Below are 24929 nucleotides of genomic sequence, written 5' to 3'. Positions count from 1 at the left end.
ACCAGTTATCAAGCATTTTATTTACTGTGCCACAAAATATCCTGTATTTGTGCAATAAAAAGATTACCTGCCTAAACTAGGAGTACCCGGTTTTAGGAAAATCTTTTTGTTATGCACCATTAAACATTCTGTTCTACAAAGTTTAGTGGAAACTTGTCATTTTCTGGATAGAAAACTGTATGAATTTTAGAAATTTATGATTTTGATATCTGTTTATTAGAATAGTATAACTTACAAAGCTGAAAATGAAAATATAGGATCTAGATTTCCCCCTAATTTTGCCTTTCTTTCCTGTATACCCTTAAATAAATTTTTTAAAGAGTTCATTAAAAAGTATGAAATACCTCTTATTGGGCTTAAGGGACATTGGGTTCTGTAGAGCCATTAATTATTTTATTATAGATAGGGTTATTGTTGCTTGGTAGTTTTTTCCTGAGATAAGTATTTTCATTTGGTCATGATTTCTAATGTGTTAGTATTGCTGAATGTGGGAAGAACATACTTATTTTGAATCTTCTTAAGAGGCTTCTGGATTTTTGAATATCTTTTAATTTTGTTACAGAAATAAGAATCAAGCTCTACAATGACAACCTATTTGGAATTCATCCAACAAAATGAAGAACGAGATGGAGTTCGATTTAGTTGGAATGTCTGGCCATCAAGTAGACTGGAAGCTACCAGAATGGTTGTTCCAGTGGCAGCCCTATTTACGCCACTGAAGGAGAGACCTGACCTACCGCCTATTCAATATGAACCTGTTCTGTGTAGTAGGACCACTTGCCGTGCAGTTTTGAATCCTTTATGGTAATTAAAATATATGGAAAAAACTATTGTGACAATACAATTAAAAAATGCAGATTTCCTTGCTCGCTTATGCAAAAATACCTTTGTTTTTGCTTATATTTTTTCATATTAGAACAAAGAAATCCAAAGAGCTCTAAAATTTTAGGATCATTCTAGTTGTAGTGAGTTTATAATATAAAGAGACCGAATGTAAAAGTGTTTCTGTAAAAACCGTTACATCCTCTAAGTGTTTTCTAGATACTGGTGCTGGCCATCAACCCATCTTATGTCATTAGAAAAGTCATAGTTGAGTGGCATGGTGTTTGAAAAATGTTATGATTTTTTGTTGCTTAAGCCAGAATCTCAGGAATCATCTTTTATTCCTCTCCTCTTTTGTTCAACTCCCTCTCCTCCCGTCCGGTCCACTAGGAAATCTGATCAATTGTACCTCCAGAACATTACAGATTTTGTCTCTTATACTCAATCCCTGCTAGTACACACTACTTCTGGGCAATTTCAATATCCTCCTAACTGGTCTCCCTATTTCCATTCTCATCGTTCAGCAGTCTGTTCTCTACCCAGAAGCTAGAGTTTTATGAATGGAAATCAGATTGTTAAAATCCTCCAATAGCTGCTGCTTATACTTGGAATGAAAAATCCAAACCCCTTTTCAAGACCTTGAAGCCTACATTATCTAGCCTCTCTATTTCTGCCTTCATTTCATATTATCCATTTTCCTTATTCTGATTTACATAATACCTTCACCCTATTGCTGCCTTTCTGATCCTTGAACATACCAAACTTATTCCTACCTTGGACCTTGTACAGTAGCTATGTATTCTTCCTGGTTTGCTCTGTCCCCACGTGTTCCTGTGACTGATTACTTTTCATTCAGGCCACACTTCAATTGACTGGGAAGGCTTTCCTTTAAAATAGCCCTCTCAAACACATTCTCACATCCTGCTTTGTTTCCTTTAATCTTTATCATAACTATCTAAAGTTATTTTCTGTGTTTGTGTATGTACTTGTCTTTTGTCTATCTTTCTCTTCTAGAATGTAAACTCCATGACAGTAGGGACCTTTTCTCTTGTTTCTCTTGCTGTATCATCAGCACCTAAAATAATGGTTGGTACATATTAGGCATTCAATAAATATATTTTGACTTGAATAAATGTTTTCTTGGTCTGGGTGTAGGTGTTACTAAAGTCATTTGAAGAAAAAAGTAGGATTATCTTAATTTTATTGTTTACTTGCTGTATATTAAAAATTATTGTATATTTACCATTTAGGTGAACTTGTATATATTAAAAGTATGAATTAGATGTTGGCAACATGGGTTGCTGGTAACACCAAGGTCATGGGTTCAGATCCCCATACTGGCCAAAAAATAAAAAAATAAAAAAAAAAAAGTACATGGCTTTTAAAGATCACTTTTACTATCAATTTGAATGTGTTCATCTTTTGTAAAGAAATTAATTTTATTGAAGTTAGGATCCTTGTAAAACTGAACTGCAACATGAGCTAATATATCTTTTCTTAAAACAGTCAAGTGGATTATCGAGCAAAACTCTGGGCTTGCAACTTTTGTTATCAAAGGAATCAGGTAAGAAAACCCTCATTACAGATACTAATGCTATCATACTAGTCATTTAGAAAAATGCATATTTAAAAATAAAGGTAAAATATTTTCATATAATGAAAATATCTATTTTAATAATTAAATGATTAGGAAATAATTATTTTCAGTTTTAAATTTTATTACTCTTTCTGGAAATGATTTGTTAAAAAGTTTTGTATTTTTTTCTGTTCATAGTTTCCACCTACTTATGCTGGTATATCTGAACTGAATCAACCTGCGGAGCTTTTACCTCAGTTTTCTAGCATTGAATATGTAGTTCTGGTAAGGACATAATAGCAAATATTTAAGAAGGTTTTAAATATCTGATAATATACTTTATACCAAAATAATTGTTAAATTGTGATGACTTGAAAGCCATCATGCTTAATTTTCACATTGAATTGATGGAACATTTCAAAGTAATAACTGTCAAGGTCAATTTCAGCACAATAATTTCTCTGTTGTAGTTATCTGATGGGTGGCAAAGATACTAGGTAGGGTGATATGATTTGTTATACTGAGTAGATCAGTAAACAATAAAGTATCAATCTTGCTTTGTGGTTGGAAGGTCATTTCACAGATATTTAATCAATATAATGCTGAAGTCTTTTGATGTATCTGCAAGTCTAATTAATGAAAACATTCTTGCATTGGTCCTTGTTTGGAGCATCTTTTTGCTTTTCTCTCTGTACGTAGTTATTTACATACTTAAATGTGGAAGTAATAATATCTTTTATGAACGTTGTAGGGAAAACAGTGTTATGGTTCACTTGAGGCAGTCAGCAATTTGTCCAGCCTGGCTAGTTTCTGGTTTTCTGAAAATCCAATTCATATTTAGATAATTATTTTATAAAAATGACCTCAACTTTGGGGCCAGCCCTGTGGCTCACTTGGGAGAGTGCGGTGCTGGTAGTGCCGAGGTCACGAGTTTGGATCCTATATATGGATGGCCGGTGCACTCACTGGCTGAGTGTGGAGCAGACAACACTGTGCCGAGGGTTGCGATCCCCTTACTGGTCAAAAAGAAATAAAAAAATAAAAAAATCACCTCAACTTTGCTTTAAAACTTATAGTTGTTATTTTCTTATTTTAAAAGTAGTAAATACTAGTTTTAAGGAATGAAACCTCGTGCAATTAAATAAAATGGAAAGTGAAAATCCCCTCTATGTAACTATTTTTCACTCAGTGATGATGTGTCTGGGATATTGCTCCATGACAACGTATATAACCTATTTCATTTCTGAAATGGCTTTGTTAGGATTACATTGTATGCATTATTTAATTAGTCCTCTATTGACTGTCTTATATTTTGTGCTAAAGTATTAATACCTTTTAAAAAAACCTTATTTGTTCTTATTATTGCAAAATTTTTTAAAAGCGTGGTCCTCAGATGCCTTTGATATTCCTCTATGTGGTTGATACTTGCATGGAAGATGAAGATTTACAAGCCCTGAAGGAGTCCATGCAGATGTCATTAAGTCTTTTACCACCTACAGCTTTGGTTGGACTTATTACTTTTGGGAGAATGGTGCAGGTTCACGAACTTGGATGTGAAGGCATTTCAAAAAGCTATGTCTTCAGAGGAACAAAAGATCTGTCTGCCAAACAACTGCAGGTAAACAACAACAACGGTAGTTTCAACCTATCTGTGAACATCACTCTCTATGTGTTTATGAATGCCTTCTGGATATGTGTTTCTAGAAAATATTTTTATTTTTGTATTATAACAAAGGCTTTAGGTTAAATGTTGACATCAGTTTTATTTCATGTGCCTCAAATTGTTATCACACAGATTGAAGACCCTTCACTTTTAACTGTATCTTTAATTTTTAAAGTGAAACTGAAGGTATTTTATAGAGATTTGAAATAATTACAGAAGAGTCATGCTGCAGGCTAAGAAATCAGTCACAGAATATTAGCTTTTGTTTTTTGACATCCCACTTAAGAACTAAACACTTTTAGTATTTTTGGCAAGGAGAGAGATTTTGAAACTTGGGAGTTATTAACATATGAACTATGGGTATATATATTTTCAGTGATATTTATCATTGGGGTAAGTTGAAGCTTTATTTTTCAAGGCAAGGAAGTTATGTGTAGCAAAATAGGATCATTTGGGGATAGTTTTCAAAATCTTTTTTCTGCCCAGGGATTTTGATAGCCCATGAGTGAGTGAATGTGTGTTTGTACAGGGAGGTTCTTGGGAGGGTAGGATTGTTCATCTAAGTACTTTGAAAAAACTTTCTAAGTGATTTTGTTACAACCCCCAGTTGAGAACAGTTACCCTAGAAAATGATAGATAAGCCTGGCATGAAGTAGACCATTAAAGCAGACTTTGAAGGTATCCAGATAGCCAAAATGAAAAAGAAAGGAAGAGAAGATTTTTGAAGATGACTCTGATTTGAAGCTTCACAGACTGGGATAGTGGTGCTGCAGTTAACTAAGAGAACATGATGGAGGAATCTGCAGGTTTGGATGGGGAGGATAAGGAGCAGGGAATGAGATTGTGAATGAGTAGTGAATAAGATTTGAGGAAATGGAAAACACTGAATTTGTTCTTTTAAGAGGTTTGTCTTTGAAGGTAAGGAAGGAAATAGTGTGAGAGTTTGACAGAGAACTGAGTTGAGGAGGGACACTTGAGTTTATACACAGAAGAGAAAGAGAGTAAAGAGGGTGAGTAGAACAAAAGTGAGATGAGAATGAGGTTTCGGAAGACATAATGGGGTTTCCTTCAGGAGCACAGGAAGCAGTACGTGGAAGAGCAGAATAATCTGTTTTCATGAGATGGGAGGCAAGTTTTAACCTCTTTGAGCCTTAGTTTTTTCATCTGTAAAATGGAGATGATAATTGTATCTACCTTACAGGGTGATCATGAGCATTAAATGGATTGTGCCTTTAAGTGTTTGCTTTTATTAATGTTATTATTAAATTATAAATTTATTTGGAGTGATTTAATGTTAGTTTTGATTATAGAGCACCTTTTACTTACATAATACCTATATAGCATATAAAACAGCTTCCTTTTAGCAATAGGCAAGTGAATGCCTGCAGACTAAAGTTTTTTTCTCCGTTAAAACGTTTTTATCTTCTTTCTCTGTCCATCTGGTTGAAAAGAACCTGTTCTTTGCTACCCATACAGTTCTGGATTCCAGTCTTAAACTCTTCTGGTAGTATGATCTTGGGTTGATCTCTTTGATTATTTTCTCATCCTTCATGGAAAGGAATAAACAATACATGTTTTGCAAAGTTATCATTAGTACTAAATGAAATAATATGAGACTACTCAGTATTGTGTAAACCCTTATAAGGCTTTGTACCAAAACCTGGATTAAAATCTTGCTTTGTTACTTTGTAGTTGTGTTACCTTAGGCAAATCACTTAGTTTTTCTTATTGTCAATTTTCATTTGTAATGTAGAAATTGTGAAATCTGCTTCATTATTGTTTTCTGAAGAGGTAGTATATATAAAGAGTCCAGCACAGGATCTGGCACATAATAAATCCTTAGTAAAAAGTTCTGCTACTGCTAGCAATATAGGGAATATAGCAGGATTAGTTCAATAATTTTATCTTTGCAGATCTTTAGACTTCCTGGTGTTCCGTTACATGTTTTTACTCTGTTACTTCATGACTAAGCATTTCTAGATTCAAGAAAACTTCAGTAAGATAACTTTTTCATGTGTCTAGAGAGGAATTGTGCATACATCTGAAATTCAAAACAAAACCAGCAGTTTGGTTAGGCATTAAGTTAGAAAATTAAGACACATGCAGGGTATGTGTACCTTATAACCCCACTTTATGTGATTCCATGTGCTTGTTCATAATGCTTATTACAATTGCAGTTTTACACATATCTGATGATTTTATTAATTCCTTTCTGTTTCCAGATTTTAATTTCCAAGAGGGCAGGGACTACTTTTTCACCATCGTATTCCTGGCACATAGCAGGTGCTTAAGATACAGTTGCTGAAAGGGGCGAATGAATATAAGTTAAGAAGTAGTGACATTTAAGTTACGCAATAACTTATTTTGACTATTAAAAATAAAGTAAATTTCTGAGCTAGTGTCCTTTCTCTTTGCTCACGTGACACGTTGTACTTTGCTCTGTCATGATATTGTTTTCCTGACAGTCTCCCCAACTGGACTGTTTGCTTTCTGAGGGAAGAGACCTTGTGTTTTTTATTTTTGTGTTCCTTTTGTCTAGCACAGCACCTTGCACAGTGAATAGTTGATAAATCTTTGTAAAAGTAATCAAATGGATATCACACAAATAATCTCTTTGCAGGAAATGCTGGGACTCTCTAAAGTACCGGTTACTCAAGCAACACGTGGTCCTCAGGTACAGCAGCCACCTCCTTCCAATAGGTAATAATTAAATATGGCAAAGAGAATTTTATAATTCATATAGCTATTTTAAGCATCCCATACCCTTAACTTAAGCATAGGCATTCAGTAATACTTTATTGTTAAATATTTCTAGGAATATAAATAGATGGCTTTAATATACTTTTTAAAGAGTTGAGGCAGATTCGTATCACTGAAATGGTTTGTTTTTCATCATTGCAGTGTAAGGAGTTACTTTAGTGTAGATATATTCCTGATTTTCTAAGTTCAGAAAAACTTAATTTTTGTAGTTTGAGGACAGCCAAGCAAAAATAGGGGCCCAAAAGCTTTTCATTTTGTCATCTTAGCCTTAGAAGTAGCTTTTTCCCCTAAACTTTATAATTTGAGGTGGCATTACTGAAATTGAGTTGATACATCCTCTAATTATTTCAATAACCGTAAAACTTCCCAGATTAATAAGTGAAGAATGAAGTCCTGAAATAATACTTGATTTGAGTGTTTCATTTACAGCAGTTGTACTCAAAGTATGATTTCTGGGCCAGTAGCATATTAGTATCACCTTGAAACTTGTTTGAAATGCAGATTCTTGGGCCTGACCCTAGACCTACTGAAACACTCTCTAGAACTGGGGCTCAGCAATCTGTGTTAAAACAAGCCCTCTGATTCTGATGCACATGAAGTTTGAGAATTTCTGGTCTCCTGTGAATTCAAAGTATTATTTTCTATTTTTAGGAAAGGGGACAATTTGTTTCTGAAACCCTCACCCACAAACATTTATAAATGGCATATTTAATTTTGTTTTGCAGATTCTTACAGCCAGTACAGAAGATAGACATGAATCTCACAGATCTTCTGGGGGAACTTCAGCGAGACCCTTGGCCTGTACCACAGGGAAAGAGACCTTTGCGTTCCTCTGGAGTGGCACTTTCCATAGCTGTAGGACTATTGGAGGTAGTGATGATGGTTTTGTTTTGGAATGTCAATGTGTGTGTGTGTGTATGGAATTATAAAGATACAGGAAAAAGAGAACCAAAATGCTTTTTTCCCCTATTCTCTCACTCAACAATCAACACAGAATACTTCTGTTGACCTCAGATGTGTGGGTTTTTTCCCCACACACCAACCAAGCAGTTCTGCAGTGGATACCAACTGGATGTCGTATAGTTCAATTCAGTTCTGATGCTGTCTACCTGGAGATAGTGTTAGATCCCACAGATTGAGGGCTCAGTCCCACAAGGCTGTCCACCACTTCATATGCCAATCACAAGTAGTAGATTGTCATTTGTACTTCTGACCTACTGGCTATAAATTGGGAGTTCCCATTACCTCCTCCTTGGGTTTAATTAATCTGCAAAAGCAGCTCACAGAACTCAGGGAAACACTTTACTTATATTTACCGTTTATAAAGAATATTAAAAGGATGAACAGCCAGATGGACAAGATGCATAGGGCGAGGTATGAGAGAAGGGCAAAGACTTCTGTGTCCTATCCTGGGGCCCCACCTTCCAGGAACCCCCATGTGTTCAGCTATCCCATCCAGAAGCTTACAAAACCCAGTCCTTTTGGGTTTTAAGGAGGCTTCATTATGTAGGCATGATTGATTACATCATTGGCCATTGGTGATCAACTTAGCCTTCAGCTCATCTCACCTCCGGGGAGGTTAGGGGGTGAGGCTGAAAGTCCCAGCCCTCTTATCATATCTTGGTCTTTTTGGTGACCAGCCCTCATCCTGAAGCTATCTAAGGGCCACCAGTCATTTTATTAGCATGCAAAAGATGTTCTTTGTCACTCCAGAGATTCCAGGGCTTTTAGTGATGAAGACCAAATATATGTTTCATAATATCATTGGGATGATAACTGCAAGATAATGATGAGTGAAAAAATCAGATTATAGGACAGCAAGTATATAATTTCATTTATGTGAAGTTTTATCTGCAGTATATTGTTTTGTGTATAGAAAGGATTCTGGAAATATGTTCACACAAATGTTAACGGTGGGAGAAGGAGAATTTTACTTCTAAGCAGAATTTGAAAGTTTATACTATACATATCTTACTTTTATAAGTGTAAAAAAGAATTTGTTTTGGTGGCTGGCTGGTAACAGTAATCTAATCCTGGACCTTGGTGTTATCAGCACCATGCTCTAACCAGAAAAGAGAGTTTTTAAAAAGTGGTTTTTAAAATTGGAACACTGTCAAATTTATAGAAAATATCCAAGAACTGTACAAAGACCTTTTTGTTTTTTGTTGTTGAACTATTCAAGGTTAAGTTGCTCACATGGTGTCTCCAACTCCTTGAGTACTTTAGTCTTATTCCTTGTAAATTAGGATATTCTGCTGTATAACCATAATACAACTATTAAAATCAGTATTAAGACTTGTAACATTACTACCAGCTAATAGTCAGACCCCATACAAGTTTTGCTAATTGTGCTAGTAATTTCCTTTTCTGAAAGGATTAAATCATGCATTTAGTGGTTATGTCTACATAGTCTCCTTAAATCTGAAATAATTCCTCAGTCTTTCCTTAACTTTCATGATCTTGACACTTTGCAAGATTCAGGCCAGTTGTTTGGTAGAATGTTCTTGAGTTTGGGTCTGCCTTGATGTATCTTCCTGATTAAATCAGGTCTTGCATCTTTGAGAGGAACATTACAGAAGTAATGCTTTGTTCTTCTCGTTGCGTCCTGTCAGGTGGTATGTGATTTTTATTTGTCCCATTATTGACGATAGTCATTTTGGTCACTCATTAAGGTTGTGTCTGCTAAGGTTCTCCATTGTAAAATTATTGCTTTTCACCTCTTTGTAATTAAAAGGCATTAGGTGGTGAGGGTCTTTGAAACCATGCAAATATTTTATTCTTCATCAAACTTTCAATTTATTCATTTATTAATATCACTATGGACTCATGGTGTTCTATTTTATACAGTGAATTATGATTTTTTTACTATCATTATTTGTTTTTCTTTTTTTTACTTTGATATAATTCCAAACATGTGGAAAAGTTGCAGATTCCTCAGATATTAACATTTTAGTACATTTGCTTTATCCTTCTCTCTCTCTTTTTAGATCTATCTATCTATATTTCTCTCTATATATATTCCTCCATATGTACATCTGTCTATTTTTATGTGTGTATGTACAAGGGTACTTCAAAAAGTGTGTGGAAAAATAGAGTTAAAAGGTGATATGAATCTTTCCATGAACATTTTGAAGTACCTTCATATGTATCACACACACAAATTTTCAAAAACCAGTTGAAAGTCAGTTACAGGTGTAATGTCCCTTTCTTCTAAATACTTCGGTGTACATTTCTTAATTTCAAATACATTCTCTTGCATAACTGTGGTATGGTTAACAAAATCAATTAATATTGATATAATACTGTTCTCTAGTCTGTAAACTTTATTCAGATTTTACCAGTTACCCCTTCATAGCAAAAGAAAATCCTGCATCAAGCACTATATTCAGTTGTCATGTTTCTTTAGTATCCTTTAATCTGTAATAGTTCCTCAGTTTTTCTTTGTGTTTCATGACACTGTGATTTTTTAAGAGCACAGAGGAGTTATTTTGTAGGATGACTCTGTATTAGTCCATTTGTGTTGCTTATAACAGAATATGGAACTGGGTGATTTATAAAGAAAAATGAAATTTATTGCTTATGGTTTCTGAGGCTGGGAAGTCCAAAGTTAATATGTTGGTGGCAATAGTTACCCAGGGGTTTCACACTGCAAGATGGTGGAAGCAGAGAGAGCAAAAAGACAGACTCTCCTTTTAAAGCCTTCAGAAGCAAGCCCCAGGCTGCCATTTTTAATCCATTCACTATTGCATAGTCCTACAATCCAATCACCTCTTCAAGGCTCCTCCCTTTGATTACCATAATAGGATTTCCCACTGTCTTAACAGTCACAGTGGGGGCTAAGTTTCTAATACATAAAACTTGGGGGACACAATTCAAGCTTCAGGGAGTTTGCGGGGCACATAATTCAATCCACTACAGACTCTAAATTTGGGTTTGTCTGGTATTTTCTCATGAATAGCCTTAAGTTATGCACTTTTGGGAGGAATATTACAGAATTTGCTTGTGTTCTGCTTAGAGCGTATCAGGAAGCCCATAATGTCGATTTCTTTCACGACTGTTGATGTCAGCTTTGCTCACTTGGTTAAGGTGGTTTTTGCCAATGTAAAGTTAAAAATTTTCCCATTATAATTATAAATATCTTATGGGTAGATACTCTGAAAATATGTAAATACACTGTGTACTCAGCAAGATTTTACCCACTAGTTTTAGTATCTATCGACGATTCTTGCCTAGTTAACTACTATTATTATGGGTGCCAAATAGTGACTTTCTAATTCCATCATTTCTACATTTATTAGTTGGCTTTCTACTTGAGGAAAAGATCTTCCTTTTCCCCCACTTGTATATTTATATCAGTGTAGATTCTTAGGTTCTTATTTCATACAACGGAATATGTTCCTTTACTATCCTTATTTATTTTGATGCTCAAACTGTCCCATATTTGGCTAGTGAGAGCTCCTTTAAGCTGCTCCTGGGTCATTATTAAAGCTGCTCCTGGGTCCTTATCTCTATATAGATACATGCACACATAAGTAAATATATGTGTGTGCATATGTACATATATATCAACACACTCCTACATACATCTCTATCTTTATTAAAACCACAAAACAGTATATATGTTAAAAACCAAGCATTCTTTCAGGTATGTCCAATTCCAGTTTAGAACCACAGGGTTTATTTTATCCTTCCCTCTTTCCATATTTGTAACTCCCTTCTCTGCCTATGAGAAACCTTGTTCCCATTATCAAAATATATTTACTTATATGCTCAGTCCTAGAATACACATAGAATAGTTCTAGAATTTCTGGTTCATACCTTTGTGAAAAAGAGGCTTAGGAGTTAGAGCTCGATATTTGTTCAATATTCTGAGAATGTATAGTACAAAATATATTGTGTTCAGAAGTTAACTGGACTGTGAGCTCTATTGTTTCTTTAAAAAAAATCTCATCCTTGTTTTGCATACCTCTGTGTATGTAGTGCAACATTAACATAATTCCAAATCAGAGTTTTACAAAAAGATAACATCAGAGAAGTGTCATTCCCACCCAGCTCCTTGGTTGGATGAAATTCATCTCCTAGTAAATGTTAAGAAAACTTAAGAGTACAGAATTTCCTGAGCATGTTTAAACTTTTTCTATGGTGTTCATACTTGGACAGCTTATTTAGATATTAAAAGCCTTGATTCTCATTTTCTTTCCTGGAGGTTTTTGAAAATGCTGCTCCATTGGTTTTCTTGCTTTATATGTTTTTGAGAAGGCTGATGCCAGCCTAGTTCTCTTGCCCTTGTAAATTATTTGATCATTTTCCTTGGAGGTCTTGAGGAATTTTTCTTTATCTTTACAAACTAATAGTATTAGCAGGATGATTGTTGTAGGTTAATTTTCTCTGGTACCTGGTGGGTCCTTTCTTTACATATGTTCAGGTCTTTTATTGGATTATAGTTTTAAGTATTCATTTTGTTCCATTGTTCTGTTTGTCTTCAGGAACTCTATACATAAATTGGATCTTGGCTTGCTTTCCATTTTATCCACTTTATCTTTTTATGTCTTTATTTCAGTTTCATTCTCTTGGTTATTTTTTCACTTTTTTCAGTGTCTCTTAGTAAGTGTATTAGTCTGTTTCTGTTGCTCATAACAGGGTACACTGAACTGGGTGATTTATAAAGAAAATGAAATTTATTGCTTACAATTTCTGAGGCTAAGTCCAAAGTCCATCTGGTGGTGGCGACAGTGACCTAGGGGTTTCACATTGCAAGATGGTGGAAGCAGAGAGAGCAGAGAGCAAAAGGCAGGCAGACTCTCCTCTAAAGCCCTTAGAACCCCGCCCCTGACCACCATTTTTAATCCATTCACTACTGCATGGTCCTACAATCCAATCACCTCTTCAAGGCTCCACCTTTCAATTACTATAATAGGATCTCCCACCCTCTGAACAGTCACAGTGGGGACTAAGTTTCTAATACATAAAACTTGGGGGATACAATTCAAGCTTCAGTGAGTTTTGGGGGGACATAATCCAATCCACTGCACTAAGTTTTCACTGAATCTCGCAGTCATTGTAGGCCTGCGGCTAGCTTTCCTCTTCTTTCTTCCGTGTACTTCTTCCCAAACTACCCTTGCTCTATGTGAAGGCATGCAGCGAGAGCATGGGAGATAGCTCACTGGGTTTAGTGTTTGTTTATTTATATATTCTTTACTTATAGGTAGTTTGAAGTTTGGATGTTCTTTGTGTGATAGTTTTATGAAAGTGAATGTATGCTATTACCTAAAATACTCAGAATGAAACAGTATTTTATTTAACTAGTTAGTTATAGAAGTAATAAGCATACCTTGTAAAAACATTTAAATAATATGCTAGGATGTATAGAAATGAAGACTAAAAGGCAGATTTCCTCATTCTCCCCTAGATTTGTTAATTATATGATTTTAAAAATTATCAAAGTTTATAGTACTTAAATTTTCTTCTGAAGCTACAATGTAGTGTGAAAAATATACTGTGTTTTGTCCAATAACTGCTTATAGAAATTGGAAATAAAAAAGCATTTCTAATATGATTATATAAATATTGTTAATTGTGGAATAAAGTAGAGAGATTATACATATAGAGAAGATGTAATTCTTTGTCATTGCAGTTTTGCTGCTTAATGGAGAATCTTTCATGTATCAAAGTCCTAGGATACCTTTTTAATTTTTTTCTAGATTCCCTCATTTCCTTTGGATCATACTCGTTTACCCTTTTGTTTCTTATACATTTTTTAAGCTCTTGCCTATCCAAAAATGTTTTAAAATTTTTCCCTCTCATTTCATTGGTAGTTTGTGTGGCTATAGAATTCTAGGTTCAAAATAATCTTTACTCGGAGATTTGAGCCATTCCTCTCTTGTGTTCTAATACATATTTTATTGATGATAATTTGAGGTAGTCTCGTTTTTGATCCTTTTTTTAGGAAACTTATTTTTTAGAATGTTCTCCTTAATTTTAGAGTTCTGAAATTTCATTAGGCTGTGTATAGATTTGAGTTTTTTCCTTAATTATGTTTGGTTTTTGGTAGGCCTTTACATGCTGAAGACTCCTGTCATTTTTCAGCTTCATTTAGTTTTTTGGTCTTTTTTATTCTATACCTATTAGGTGAATTCTGGACCTCTATATATCTCTTTATATCTTTGTTTTTTCTCTCACATTTTCCTTTTTTGCTCCTATTTGTGGAAGATTTCCTTTATTTTTCATATCTCTAACTCAGTCTTCACACATGCTTTTCAGCCCTCCCATTTAGATTTAAAAAAAATTTTTTTGCAATGCTTTTAATTCCAGAAACTCTTGAGAATTGCCATGTTTGCTGTGATGTTCATTGTAATATGGGCTTTGTTCTACATCTTTAAGCTCCAATTTTATGCTAAGACCCTCTCGAGGCAGATGACCTACTTTCCACAGAGAGTCATTCTCAGGAATTGTTGATGGCAGAATCTGTCATCAGCTGCTGTATCTGGAGGTACAGATACACTTTATCTTCTTTGGTCCATTTCTGCTTTTTCTGTTTTTTTTTTGACTCCAAATATGGAGCTTTTCAGGTATTTCCTTGGGAATATCTGGCTTACTTTTGGTATCTGTGATATGTTTTTTAAAAAATTTTTTGGTCAATCCAATACAGTCTATTGTTGGAATACCTCAAAATTTCTGGGCTATTGATAGAACTCTTTTAACTTTAAATTTTGTTTACTTATTTTTTAAACAATACCTTTTATCTGACTTCATTGGCATCTTGGGAGGAAGGGGAAGTAGATTGGAGTACTCAGTCCATCAACTTGAACTAGAAGTGTAAATCATGCTTATGTTTTAAACAGAGAAAACCAAAGGAAAACAACAATGAAGAATAGAAAATGCTCTCTGTTCTTCTCTCTCTACTCCTTCCAGTCTAGAACTAGTTAAGCAGGAGACATGTCCTTTATAGGGATTAGGTTTATAGATTATTTTAATATTAGGAATGTACTACTATTTAGAATAGGATTTAAAAAGCTGTTCAAGCACATACCTTGCTTTTTATTTTTATTTTTAACATTTTATCGTTTTATTTTTTAGAAAATTATGTGATTTCCTCTTCTCTAGAAAAAAATGTATCAGAATTCATTATCAGAAACGTATCCATATATTTTTTGTTTTCCTTTAAACTCTCTTGATGGGTTACTTTTTTTCAATAGTGTACTTTTCCCAATACTGGTGCTCGCATCATGATGTTCATTGGCGGTCCTGCTACTCAGGGTCCTGGAATGGTAGTTGGAGACGAATTGAAGACACCTATAAGATCATGGCATGACATTGAAAAGGACAATGCCAAATATGTTAAAAAGGGGACTAAGGTAATTTTGGTTTTTAAGTCTTTTTCCTTGTTAGAAAATAGATATTCATTTGATGGAAGAGGACGAATACAAATATTTTTTGATAGAAATCTGATATTATGAAGACTGATACTATAAAATTTTATTATAAATAAATAGTCTGTATTGTATTATATACAATAATGTATTATATGTAAAATAGTCTGCTATTCAAAACTGGAGAAATGGTCTTTTTTTTTCTTGATAACTTAATACAATTTTTCTGGTTTGAAATATTTAAAGACTTAATAGTAGGTGCCAATAGGTATCTCCTTAAAGATTACCCCGAGAGAAACCCTCTGAGAAACACTTGGTACCTTTTTAATATTCATGTTGAAAAATATCTTTCTCTGTAGGAAAAGTTTACCAGTATTTTAAATTTCCAAGAGGCAGTCCCTAATGTTTCCTCTAGATATGTATATTGTTCATAGCTTAAATAGCCGATCATTTTCTGTAAATTGTTTTCTGTTCATCTAACTTCAGTTTTTTGGGGTTTGTACAAGTTCATTTCTCTAATGTTGATTCTTTTTTCTTTTATTTGGCAATTGGCCAGTACTGGGACCTGAACCCTTGACTGGTGTTACAACACTGTGTTCTAACCAACTGAGTTAACTGGCCAGCCTGACTTTTGATTCTATTATTTTAGTTTTGTTTGTTAATGTCCCTGTTAATTTTTTTTTAAAAAAATTCTCTAGAGTTCACAGTTTTAGTTTAGTTGTGCTGTATTATCTCATAGTTATTTTTGGTAGTCATTATTATATTTTTAAAAAGTTATTAATGATAGGTAATTTTAGTGGATGCTTTTTTCTGCCAACTAATTTCCCTTTTGACCTTCCTTGAAATTTTTGTTGATTAGAGCTTCGAAAATGTTTTAGATTTTCTTATCTTACTGATTTTTAAAAAATTATTATTTTCTTGCTGCCTTTTGTATTGTCCCTCTATTTTGGATGTTTTTGTTACTTGGGTATGGATTTAGCAAGGAAAAAGAGTTCTGTGTTGTTGTTCTACCACGTTAATAGACAAAGAGCAAGATGTTCAGTATGCCTTTCTTCAAATTTAGCTCCATTTAGGGGGTTTATCTTGGAAGAGAGCTTCTTTTTCTTAATTAAAAAAATTTTTTTTCTTATGTGCCCTTTATCAAATTGATGAAGTTCTTTTATTCCTGGTTTGCTGAGTTTTGGTCATGAATGGGTGTTGAATTTAAAGTAGCTTTTAAAGAAAAGAATGTGAAGATATGAGACTTACACAAGTTATTATATCATTTTATGAGACATTATAGAAAATTAAATATAAACAAATTTAAATTATGGATTATTCTTTTAGTCTTTCTTAGATAATTTTGATATGTTAATGGGCAAAAGATTTATAGGATGATTAATGTTATAAATTACTTTGATTTAATTTAAAAAAATCTTTCGTAGCATTTTGAAGCACTGGCTAATCGAGCTGCTACGACTGGCCATGTGATTGATATCTATGCGTGTGCACTAGATCAGACAGGTCTCCTGGAGATGAAATGCTGTCCCAACCTTACTGGGTATGTATTTAAATTTTTACAGTTTTTGTAATTATAAACTAATAATGACAGTTTACAAATATAGACCAATGATGACAGTTTAGGGAAAAAAAAAAAGAGTCATTGTCCTACCACATCAGGGCAACATCTGTTAAGTTTTTGATATTCCTTTCAGTAAAACTCACTTAAAAATTTTTTCTAAAGTACAGCTGTACAGTTGCAAATTTGTAAATTTTGTTTAAAAAGCTCACTTTGATATCCTGAAGTCATTTGTTTTATTTGATTATTTTAGTAGCATTTTTGAGATATAATTTATATACCATAAATTTACTCACCTGAAGAATACAATTCGATGGCTTTTAGTTTATTCACAGATTGCACAACCATCACCATGTTGCACCACCATCACCATAATTTTATTTTAGAACATTCGTATTACCTCAGAAACTCTGTATCCATTAGTGGTCACCCCCCTGATTCCTCCCTCCCATTCTTTCAGTCCTATGCATCCACTTATTGCCTATTCTGGACATTTTATATAAATGGAATCACATGATAGCTTCTTTTACTCAGCATGTTTTCAAAGTTCATCCATATTGTAGAATGTATCAGTATTTTACTTTTTTATTGCTGAATAAAAAAGTGAAGAAGTCCAACTTGATTTAATAATATTCCATTCAATGAATACTTAACATTTTGTTTATTAATCCATCAATTAATGAACATTTTGTTTCTGCTTTTTGGCTGTTAGGAATAATGCTGCTTTGAACATTGTGTGCAGGTTTTTGTGTGGACATCATGTTTTTGTTTCTCTTAGATAAATGCCCAAGAGAGGAATTGTTGGGTCAAGTAGTAATCTATGTTTAACATTTTGAGGAACTGGCAGACTGTTTTTTAAGGTGACTGAACCAGTTTACATTCTCACTACCAAAGTATGAGGATTCCAGTTTCTCCACATTCTCACCAGCACTTGTTATTGTCTGTCTTTTTGGTGACAGCTATCCTAGTGGGTGTGAAGTGTTATCTTGTGGTTTTGATTTGCACTATTCATGATGTTGAGCATCTTTTTATGCGTTTATTTTTTATTTGTATATTTTTTTTGAGAAGTGTCTATTTAGCTCTTTTGTCCCCTTCCCTTTTTTTGGCAGCTGGCCAATACAGGGAGCTTTTGCCCATTTTTAAATAGGGTTACTTATTTTCTTTTTATGGAATTATAAAAGTTCTTTCTGGTTTAAGTATTCTGGATACAAGTTCCTTATCAGATATATGATTTACAGATATTTTCTTCTATGTGTTTTCTTCTCACTTTTTTGATGGTATTGTTTGCAGCACAAAAGTTTTTAATTTTGGTGAAGTCTAGTTCATATTTTTTCTTTTGTTCGCTGTGCTTTTGTATCTAATTTAAGAAACCATTACCTAAACCAAGAGCGTGAAGATTTATTTCTGTATTTTCTTCTAAGAGTTTTCCAGTTTTGTAGTTTTAGCTCTTATATTTAGGGCATTTGTTTGAATTTGGATATCCAGTTGTCCCAGCATCATTCGTTGAAAAGACCATTCTTTTTCCATTGAATTGTTTTGGCACCCTTATTGAAAATTAACCTATCATAAATTTAAGGGTTTGTTTATAGACCTTTAATTCTATTCCATTGATCTATGTGTCTATTCTTATGTCAGTACCACAATATCTTCCTGTAGATTTATAGTAAGTTTTGGGATCGGGAAGTATGAGTCCTCCAACCATGTTCTTTCCATTCCCGCCCCCGCCCCCCAGGATTTTTGTTTATTCTAAGATAGCTCTTTCTTTTTTCTTTTTTTTTTTTTGGGTGGCTGTCCTGTTCGGAGATCCAAACCCATGACATTGGTATTACAAGACTGTGCCAAGACCAACTACCAACTGAGCTTGTCTTTTTCTCCAAAAAAAGCAGTTGGACTTTTTGATAGAGATTTTATTGAATTTGTAGATTTTGGGGGGAGTATTGTGATCTTAAACATTATCTTGTCTATGAACATGGGATATCTGTTTATTTCGATATTCTTTAATTTCTTTGAACAATGTTTTGTAGTTTTCAATCGGTCTTGCAATTCTTTTGTTAAATTTAATCCTAAGTATTTTATTCTTTTTGATGCTATTGTAAATGGAATTGTTTTTTAAATTTTTTTTCTTTTTTTGATTTTGATAGCTAGCTGATAAGGTGTTTTTTAAATTTTATTTTCATATTGTTTATTGCTAGTGTTAGAAACACAATTGATTTTTATATAATATTGATCTTGTACCCTGTAGCTTTGCTGAACTTATTGATTAGTTTTAATAGATTTTTTGTGGATTTCTTAGGATTTTCTCTCTATATAAGATTATGTTATTTGCAAATAGGGATTTATTTCTTCCTATCTGGATGCCTTTTATTTCTTTTTCTTGCCTAATTGCCCTACCTGGAATGTCCAGTACAATGTTGAATAAAAATGGTAAGAGTGGACATCCTCGTGTTCTTATCTTAGGGAGACACCATTTAGTCTTTCGGCAGTAAGTATGATGTTGGGTGTGGGTTTTATTTCTGTTTTTTGGCAGCTGGCCTTAGCTGTGGGTTTCAGTAGAAGCCTTTTATCACGTTGAAGTTCCCTTCCATTCCTAGTTTGTTGAGTATTTTTTTTTAAATGAAAGGGTGTTAGATTTTGTTATGTCCTTTTTCTACATCTATTAAGAAAATCATATGATTTTTTGTCCTTTATTTTATTAATATGGTATATTACATTGATTTTTGTATTTAATTAACTATCTAATTAATTAATTTATTTAGAAGATGACTGGTAAGGGGATCTTAACCCTTGACTTGGTGTTGTCAGCACCACGCTCTCTGAAGTGAGCTAACTGGCCATCCCTATATAGAGATCCAAACCCATGGCCTTCGTGTTATCAACACCATGCTGTCTCCCAACTGAGCCATGGGCCGGCCCTGATTCTTGTATTTTAAACCTATCTTACATTGCTGGGATGAATCTCACTTGGTCATGGTGTACAATCCTTTTTATATTTTGATGGATTCAATTTGCTAGTATCTTGTTGAGGATTTTTTGCATGTATCTTCATAGAGGGTACTGATCTGTAGTTTTCTCGTGATGTCTTTCTTTGGTGTTGGTATCAGGGTATAACTGGCTTCATAGAATAAGTTGGGAATTGTTCCCTCTTCTTCCTCTAGCAGTCGTTATTTCTGAGATAATTTAATTAGGCTTTGAAAAACTCAGGTAAGTCAACTCATTTTTCTCATTTTTTTAAATCTAATATATTCATCTAATAAATATTATCACGCACCTACTGTGTACCAAAACGTTCAAGGCACTAAGATACAGCAGTGAACCAAACATAAAAATTTCTGTTGAGCTTATCTTTAGTGCAGGGCTCTTCAGTGTAATTTTCTAATGGATATAGTCTCTGTGCTGTGTCATTGAAACGTGGTGAGTGTGACTGAGGAACTACAGTTTTGATTTTATTTAATCTGAATTGATTTATGTTTAAATTTAATTATCCAAATGTTGGATGGTACAGTTCTAATGAGAGGAGGAGAGATAAGTACAGTAGATAGGATGTCAGATGGTGATAGTGTTAGGAAGAAAAATAAGTCAGGAATGGAGGATGGGGTTTGCAGTTCTAAGTAGTATGAGAAAGGAGGGCCTCACTGCAGGTGGTGTTTTAGCAAAGACTTAATGAAGTGAGAGAGTGAGCCACGTGCGTATATGAAAGAAGAGTGTTCCAAGCAGAGGGTAAGGGCAAAGTTGAGAATATACCTGTGGTGTCTGAGCTATACCAAGGAGGCCAAAGTAGTTGGAGCACAGTGAGTAAGGAGGGAAAATGTAAGGGCCTTTGTACTGTCTCAAGGGCATTGCATTGTATTTTGAGTGACATTGGAGAGTTTCCAGCAGAGGAATGATATATCTCACTCAATGTTTTGAAAGGATCACTGACTTTATTTGTCTTTAGTAGAGTATAGGGATGCAAGAATACCAAGTGGTGGTAGCACAGGTGGTGGGAAGTAGTTGGATTTTTTTTTTTTTTTTTTTTTTTTAAAGATGACCAGTAAGGGGATCTTAACCCTTGACTTGGTGTTGTCAGCACCACGCTCTCCCGAGTGAGCCATGGGCCAGCCCGGAAGTAGTTGGGATTTTGGATGTAGTTAGAAAGTAGAGGATATTGCAGATAGATTAGATCCTGGGGTGTGAGAAAACCAAAGGAATCTACTAGAAGGATTGAGTTACCCTTTATTGAAATGGGTAAGACTGTGGGAGGAAGAGTATTTGGGAAGAAGATTGAGGGTTCAGTTCTGAATATGTTTGGTTTGAGATGCCAGTTAGACATCCAGGAGGAGATGCCAAGGAGGCATTTGGATATTGCAATCTGGAATGCAGGAGATGGTCTGGGCTGGAGACATAACTGTGGGAGTTGTCAGAATATTGATAGATTTTTTTAAGACAATGAAAATGGATGAGATTGTGAAGGAAGTAGGAGTAGACAGGAAGTGAATATGTTTCAGGACTAAGCTGTGGCCACATATCTTTAAGGAAATGGGGAGGAACAATAAAGGACACTGAGAGCTGGTTTGGGAAGTGTGAAAACTACTGGAAGCTCAGTGGAGAAAGTGTTTCAAGGTAGACGGTATGGTCAACTGTGTCAAATATTAAAGAGAGATCCAAAATAATGAGGGGTGAAGATAGTGCAGGTTAACACACTGCAAGGTTATTGGTGACCTTACTAAGAGCAGTGAAAGTTGACCTAGAGTGAGTTAGAAAAAGAACAGGAGAAGGGGATTGGGAGCAGCTGATACAGACCATCACCTCTCAGGCTTTAACATGTATAAATCAGCTGGGTATCTTCTTAAAATATAGATTCTGAGTTAGAATATATAGGATGGGGCTTGAAACTATGATTTTTAAACAGAATCCCTGGTGATGCTAATATTGATGGACCAAGGACCATACTTTGAGTAGTAAGAGTATGGACAACTCTTTCATAGTGGTTTACTGTAGCAGAGGTCAGAGAAGTAGGGGGGTATAAGTTGTCATTAATCTAGACTGCATTATCAGGTGTTATGATAACATATATCATCATAGATGACATGTCTGTAAAGAAGAAAATCTGAAAGAGTGTACAGAAAAACTATTAGAATTAATGTGTGAAGTTGGCAAGACTTCTGGATCAGGTCAGTATACAGAGTTCAACTTTATTTTTATATATCAGCAACGTAAATACAAAACAAAATTTAAAAAGATACAGTCTCTAACAGCATCAGAGTTAACATAAATCAAAACTTTAAACAATATCAAAAGTAAAATTGCTATTAATTAGTTACACCACATCAATTTTATTCTTTTGCCTATTTTAATTATTGATTTTATCTTATTATTTAAAAATACTTAAGATATTTAAAAATATGAGCAAATATTTGTAAATATTTGTATGCATGTATGTATCCCTCTTTTTATATAAACAGTGGCATATTCTACACACCTCCCCCCACTTTACCTTTTCACTTATATCCTGGAAATCAGTGTGTAACAGTGCATTACTCCATTGTGTGGATGTATCATATTTTATCCAACTAGTCTCTAATAGATAGTCATTTGGATTGTTTCCAATATTTCATTATTATAAGTAGTGCCTCAGTGAATAACCTTGTGCATATATTTTGCTTTTTGTTTTTGTGTTGCCAGAATATCTTTAGGATAGATTCCTAATAGTGAGGTGGCTGAAGAAAATAAATATGTAATTTTGTCAGATATTTTCAAGTTCCCCTGCATTGGGGTTGCACCATTTTGCTTTCCTACCAGCAGTGTATGAGAGGGCCTGTTTTTCCACTGTTTCACCGACAGAACATGTTGTCAAACTGTGATTTTGCCAATAAGAGAAGAGATAATATCTCAGGATAGTTTTTATTTGGTTTACTTTTTTAGAATAGTTTTTACTTGCAAATTAATATTTTTTAAAACTTTTTTTAATAAAAGAAGTAGGTGAATGTTTACTGAACGAAATTTAAACAATACGTAAGTGCATAAAGTGAAAATACTCCCTTACTGTCCCTCTATTCTCATTCACTTTAACACAGAAAAGTTCATTGTGTCACACACACAGACAGTATGCACGCATATACTTGTATATGCACACGTGTATTTGTTTTTAAGAATGAGAATGCATGCCATAAATTGTCAGGTATCTTCACTAATATGGAGAACGGAGAGGCCGAGGTGGGAGAGACACATTTGTTACTGTATATCCTTTTCTACCTTTTGAATTTTGTAATGTGTGGATATATTACCTATTTAAAGAAGAATTAAAAAAAAATTACCGAGGACAAATGCAAGTGTTAGGGATACTCAAATACTCTCAGAATTGAAATTATTTGTGGGGTGGGGATATTCTCATATGTATTTTAGTTTTAAAAATTAAAAGTAGGGCTGGCCAGTTAGCTCATTTGGTTAGAGTGCAGTGCTGGTAACTCCAAGGTCAAGGATTCAGACCTCCATTCTGGCCAGCTGCCAGTAAAAAAGAAAAACATAATACAGCACATTTTGGGAAATATTTTTAAAATTTGTTGGTAGTCTTGAGAGGTAATTTATTTTTCTTGTTTTATAACATGTCAACCTAGTAACTGTCACATAACTTTGATTTTTTGTTCTTTCCATGCAGAGGATACATGGTAATGGGTGACTCTTTCAACACTTCCTTATTCAAGCAAACTTTTCAAAGAGTCTTTACCAAAGACATGCATGGACAGTTTAAAATGGGCTTTGGTGGTACGTTGGAAATAAAGGTAAGCAAAATGACGTGTATGATATGTTATCAAGAGAGAAACTTGTAATGTTTCACTGTAATGTTAAAATATCATTAATCAAATTCAGTATGTATTTTTTATATATGTATTTGTATATGTGTATATATATATTTTTAAATTTTCTTAATTTTTTATTGAAACATAACTGATTGTACATATCTGTGGGGTACAGAGTTGAATATCAATACCTGTGTGCAATATGTGATGCTCAAATCAGGATAATTAATATATTCAACATTATACAGTGTAATCATTTTTTGTAGCCCTTTACCAATTTCTCACTAACCCCCTCCTCCCTTTTTCCCACAGTATATGTTTTTAAAATAGTGGTTATTTTATATTGAAACTAGAGTTAGAGATTTTGTTCACCAGGAAAATGTCGCTATTAAATGTACAGTCAGACTTTACTTGAGCATTTCTGAGCAATTGTTAGAAAAGTAGAACAATATAGATAAATTTTTCTTTAATTCTGTATTATTTCTTTTATATAGGGTTTAAGTATGTTTATCTTTTGTAGTGTTAAATTTATGTTAGGCTAGGTTTTTTTAATGGCAAGAATTGTTATCTAACTTAAGAGGAAACTGTTCTTTGCCATTTGTATAATCAGTAATTGTTTTATGATTAGTTGTTATTTTATAATTCTGTCATTCATTTCAAATTTGGATTTAAAAAATGCAGAGATGCAGAGACTTATTGTTATTTACAAGTGTATTTATAAGCACATTGATTTTGAATTTTCATTAAGTATTTTTTATTAATCTTGTTATTTTAATTAATGCTTGCTATATGCCCAGCATTATGCTAGGGAATTGTAGTGACATCAACAGATATCTAAGGTACAGGTCTTGTTGTAGAAAAACTTAGCCTTGATAGAAAGACAAGCCCAACACGTGTGATAATGAAATAACAGTAGATTATAAAAGTGCTATAAAGGTTTAGAGAAGAAAACTGAATGTATGTAGGATACAATTTATCCTAGGGGAGTGTGATTTACAGTGGTTTTTGAAAGGTGGCAGAGAAGAATGCATTTTACTTGGGAGCCTAGTGTGAGGAGAGGCATAGAGGTGAGAATCAGCATGGTATGTTTGAGAAAACTGCCTAGTGATAGTGGATGGTTTATACTGGAATATAAGGGAAATAGGTTTAATTATGTGAGTAGTTGTAGTTTGGAGGTGTGTTTGTAGGTAGAAGTTATTGTAGGTTAATGAAGAGCAGGGTTTTGGGTAAAATTCCTCTGATAGTTGTATTCAGAATGTCAGGAAAACAAATCTCAAGTAAGGAAACGGAAATAGGCTTTCTAATTTTTTAGATGAAAGGTATTGTGATAGCTTAAAATTTGGTGGCACTGGAGACTAGAGAGAGACCAGTCTTGGTGATAGATTTTCTAAGGGAGGAGACATAG

General features: G+C 34.0%; 1 protein-coding gene across 1 annotated transcript in view; it reads left to right on the top strand.

Moving 5' to 3' along the window:
• SEC23A (SEC23 homolog A, COPII coat complex component) overlaps positions 1-24929 on the top strand; it is a 52998-nt gene that overhangs the window by 4114 nt on the left and 23955 nt on the right. Inside the window, exons 2-10 of the mRNA XM_063089495.1 lie at positions 563-804; positions 2329-2386; positions 2597-2683; positions 3780-4016; positions 6682-6761; positions 7547-7691; positions 15017-15175; positions 16615-16730; positions 23383-23506. Of these exons, the coding sequence (XP_062945565.1) occupies positions 584-804; positions 2329-2386; positions 2597-2683; positions 3780-4016; positions 6682-6761; positions 7547-7691; positions 15017-15175; positions 16615-16730; positions 23383-23506 (1227 nt within the window). The 5' untranslated portion in view covers positions 563-583. The remainder of the gene's footprint in view (positions 1-562; positions 805-2328; positions 2387-2596; positions 2684-3779; positions 4017-6681; positions 6762-7546; positions 7692-15016; positions 15176-16614; positions 16731-23382; positions 23507-24929) is intronic.

Source organism: Cynocephalus volans, chromosome 3 (genome assembly GCF_027409185.1).
Source record: "Cynocephalus volans isolate mCynVol1 chromosome 3, mCynVol1.pri, whole genome shotgun sequence".
Classification (NCBI taxonomy): Eukaryota; Metazoa; Chordata; class Mammalia; order Dermoptera; family Cynocephalidae; genus Cynocephalus; species Cynocephalus volans.
The sequence above is the reverse complement of the archived record's forward strand: the minus strand, read 5'-3'. Positions and strand labels throughout refer to the sequence as shown.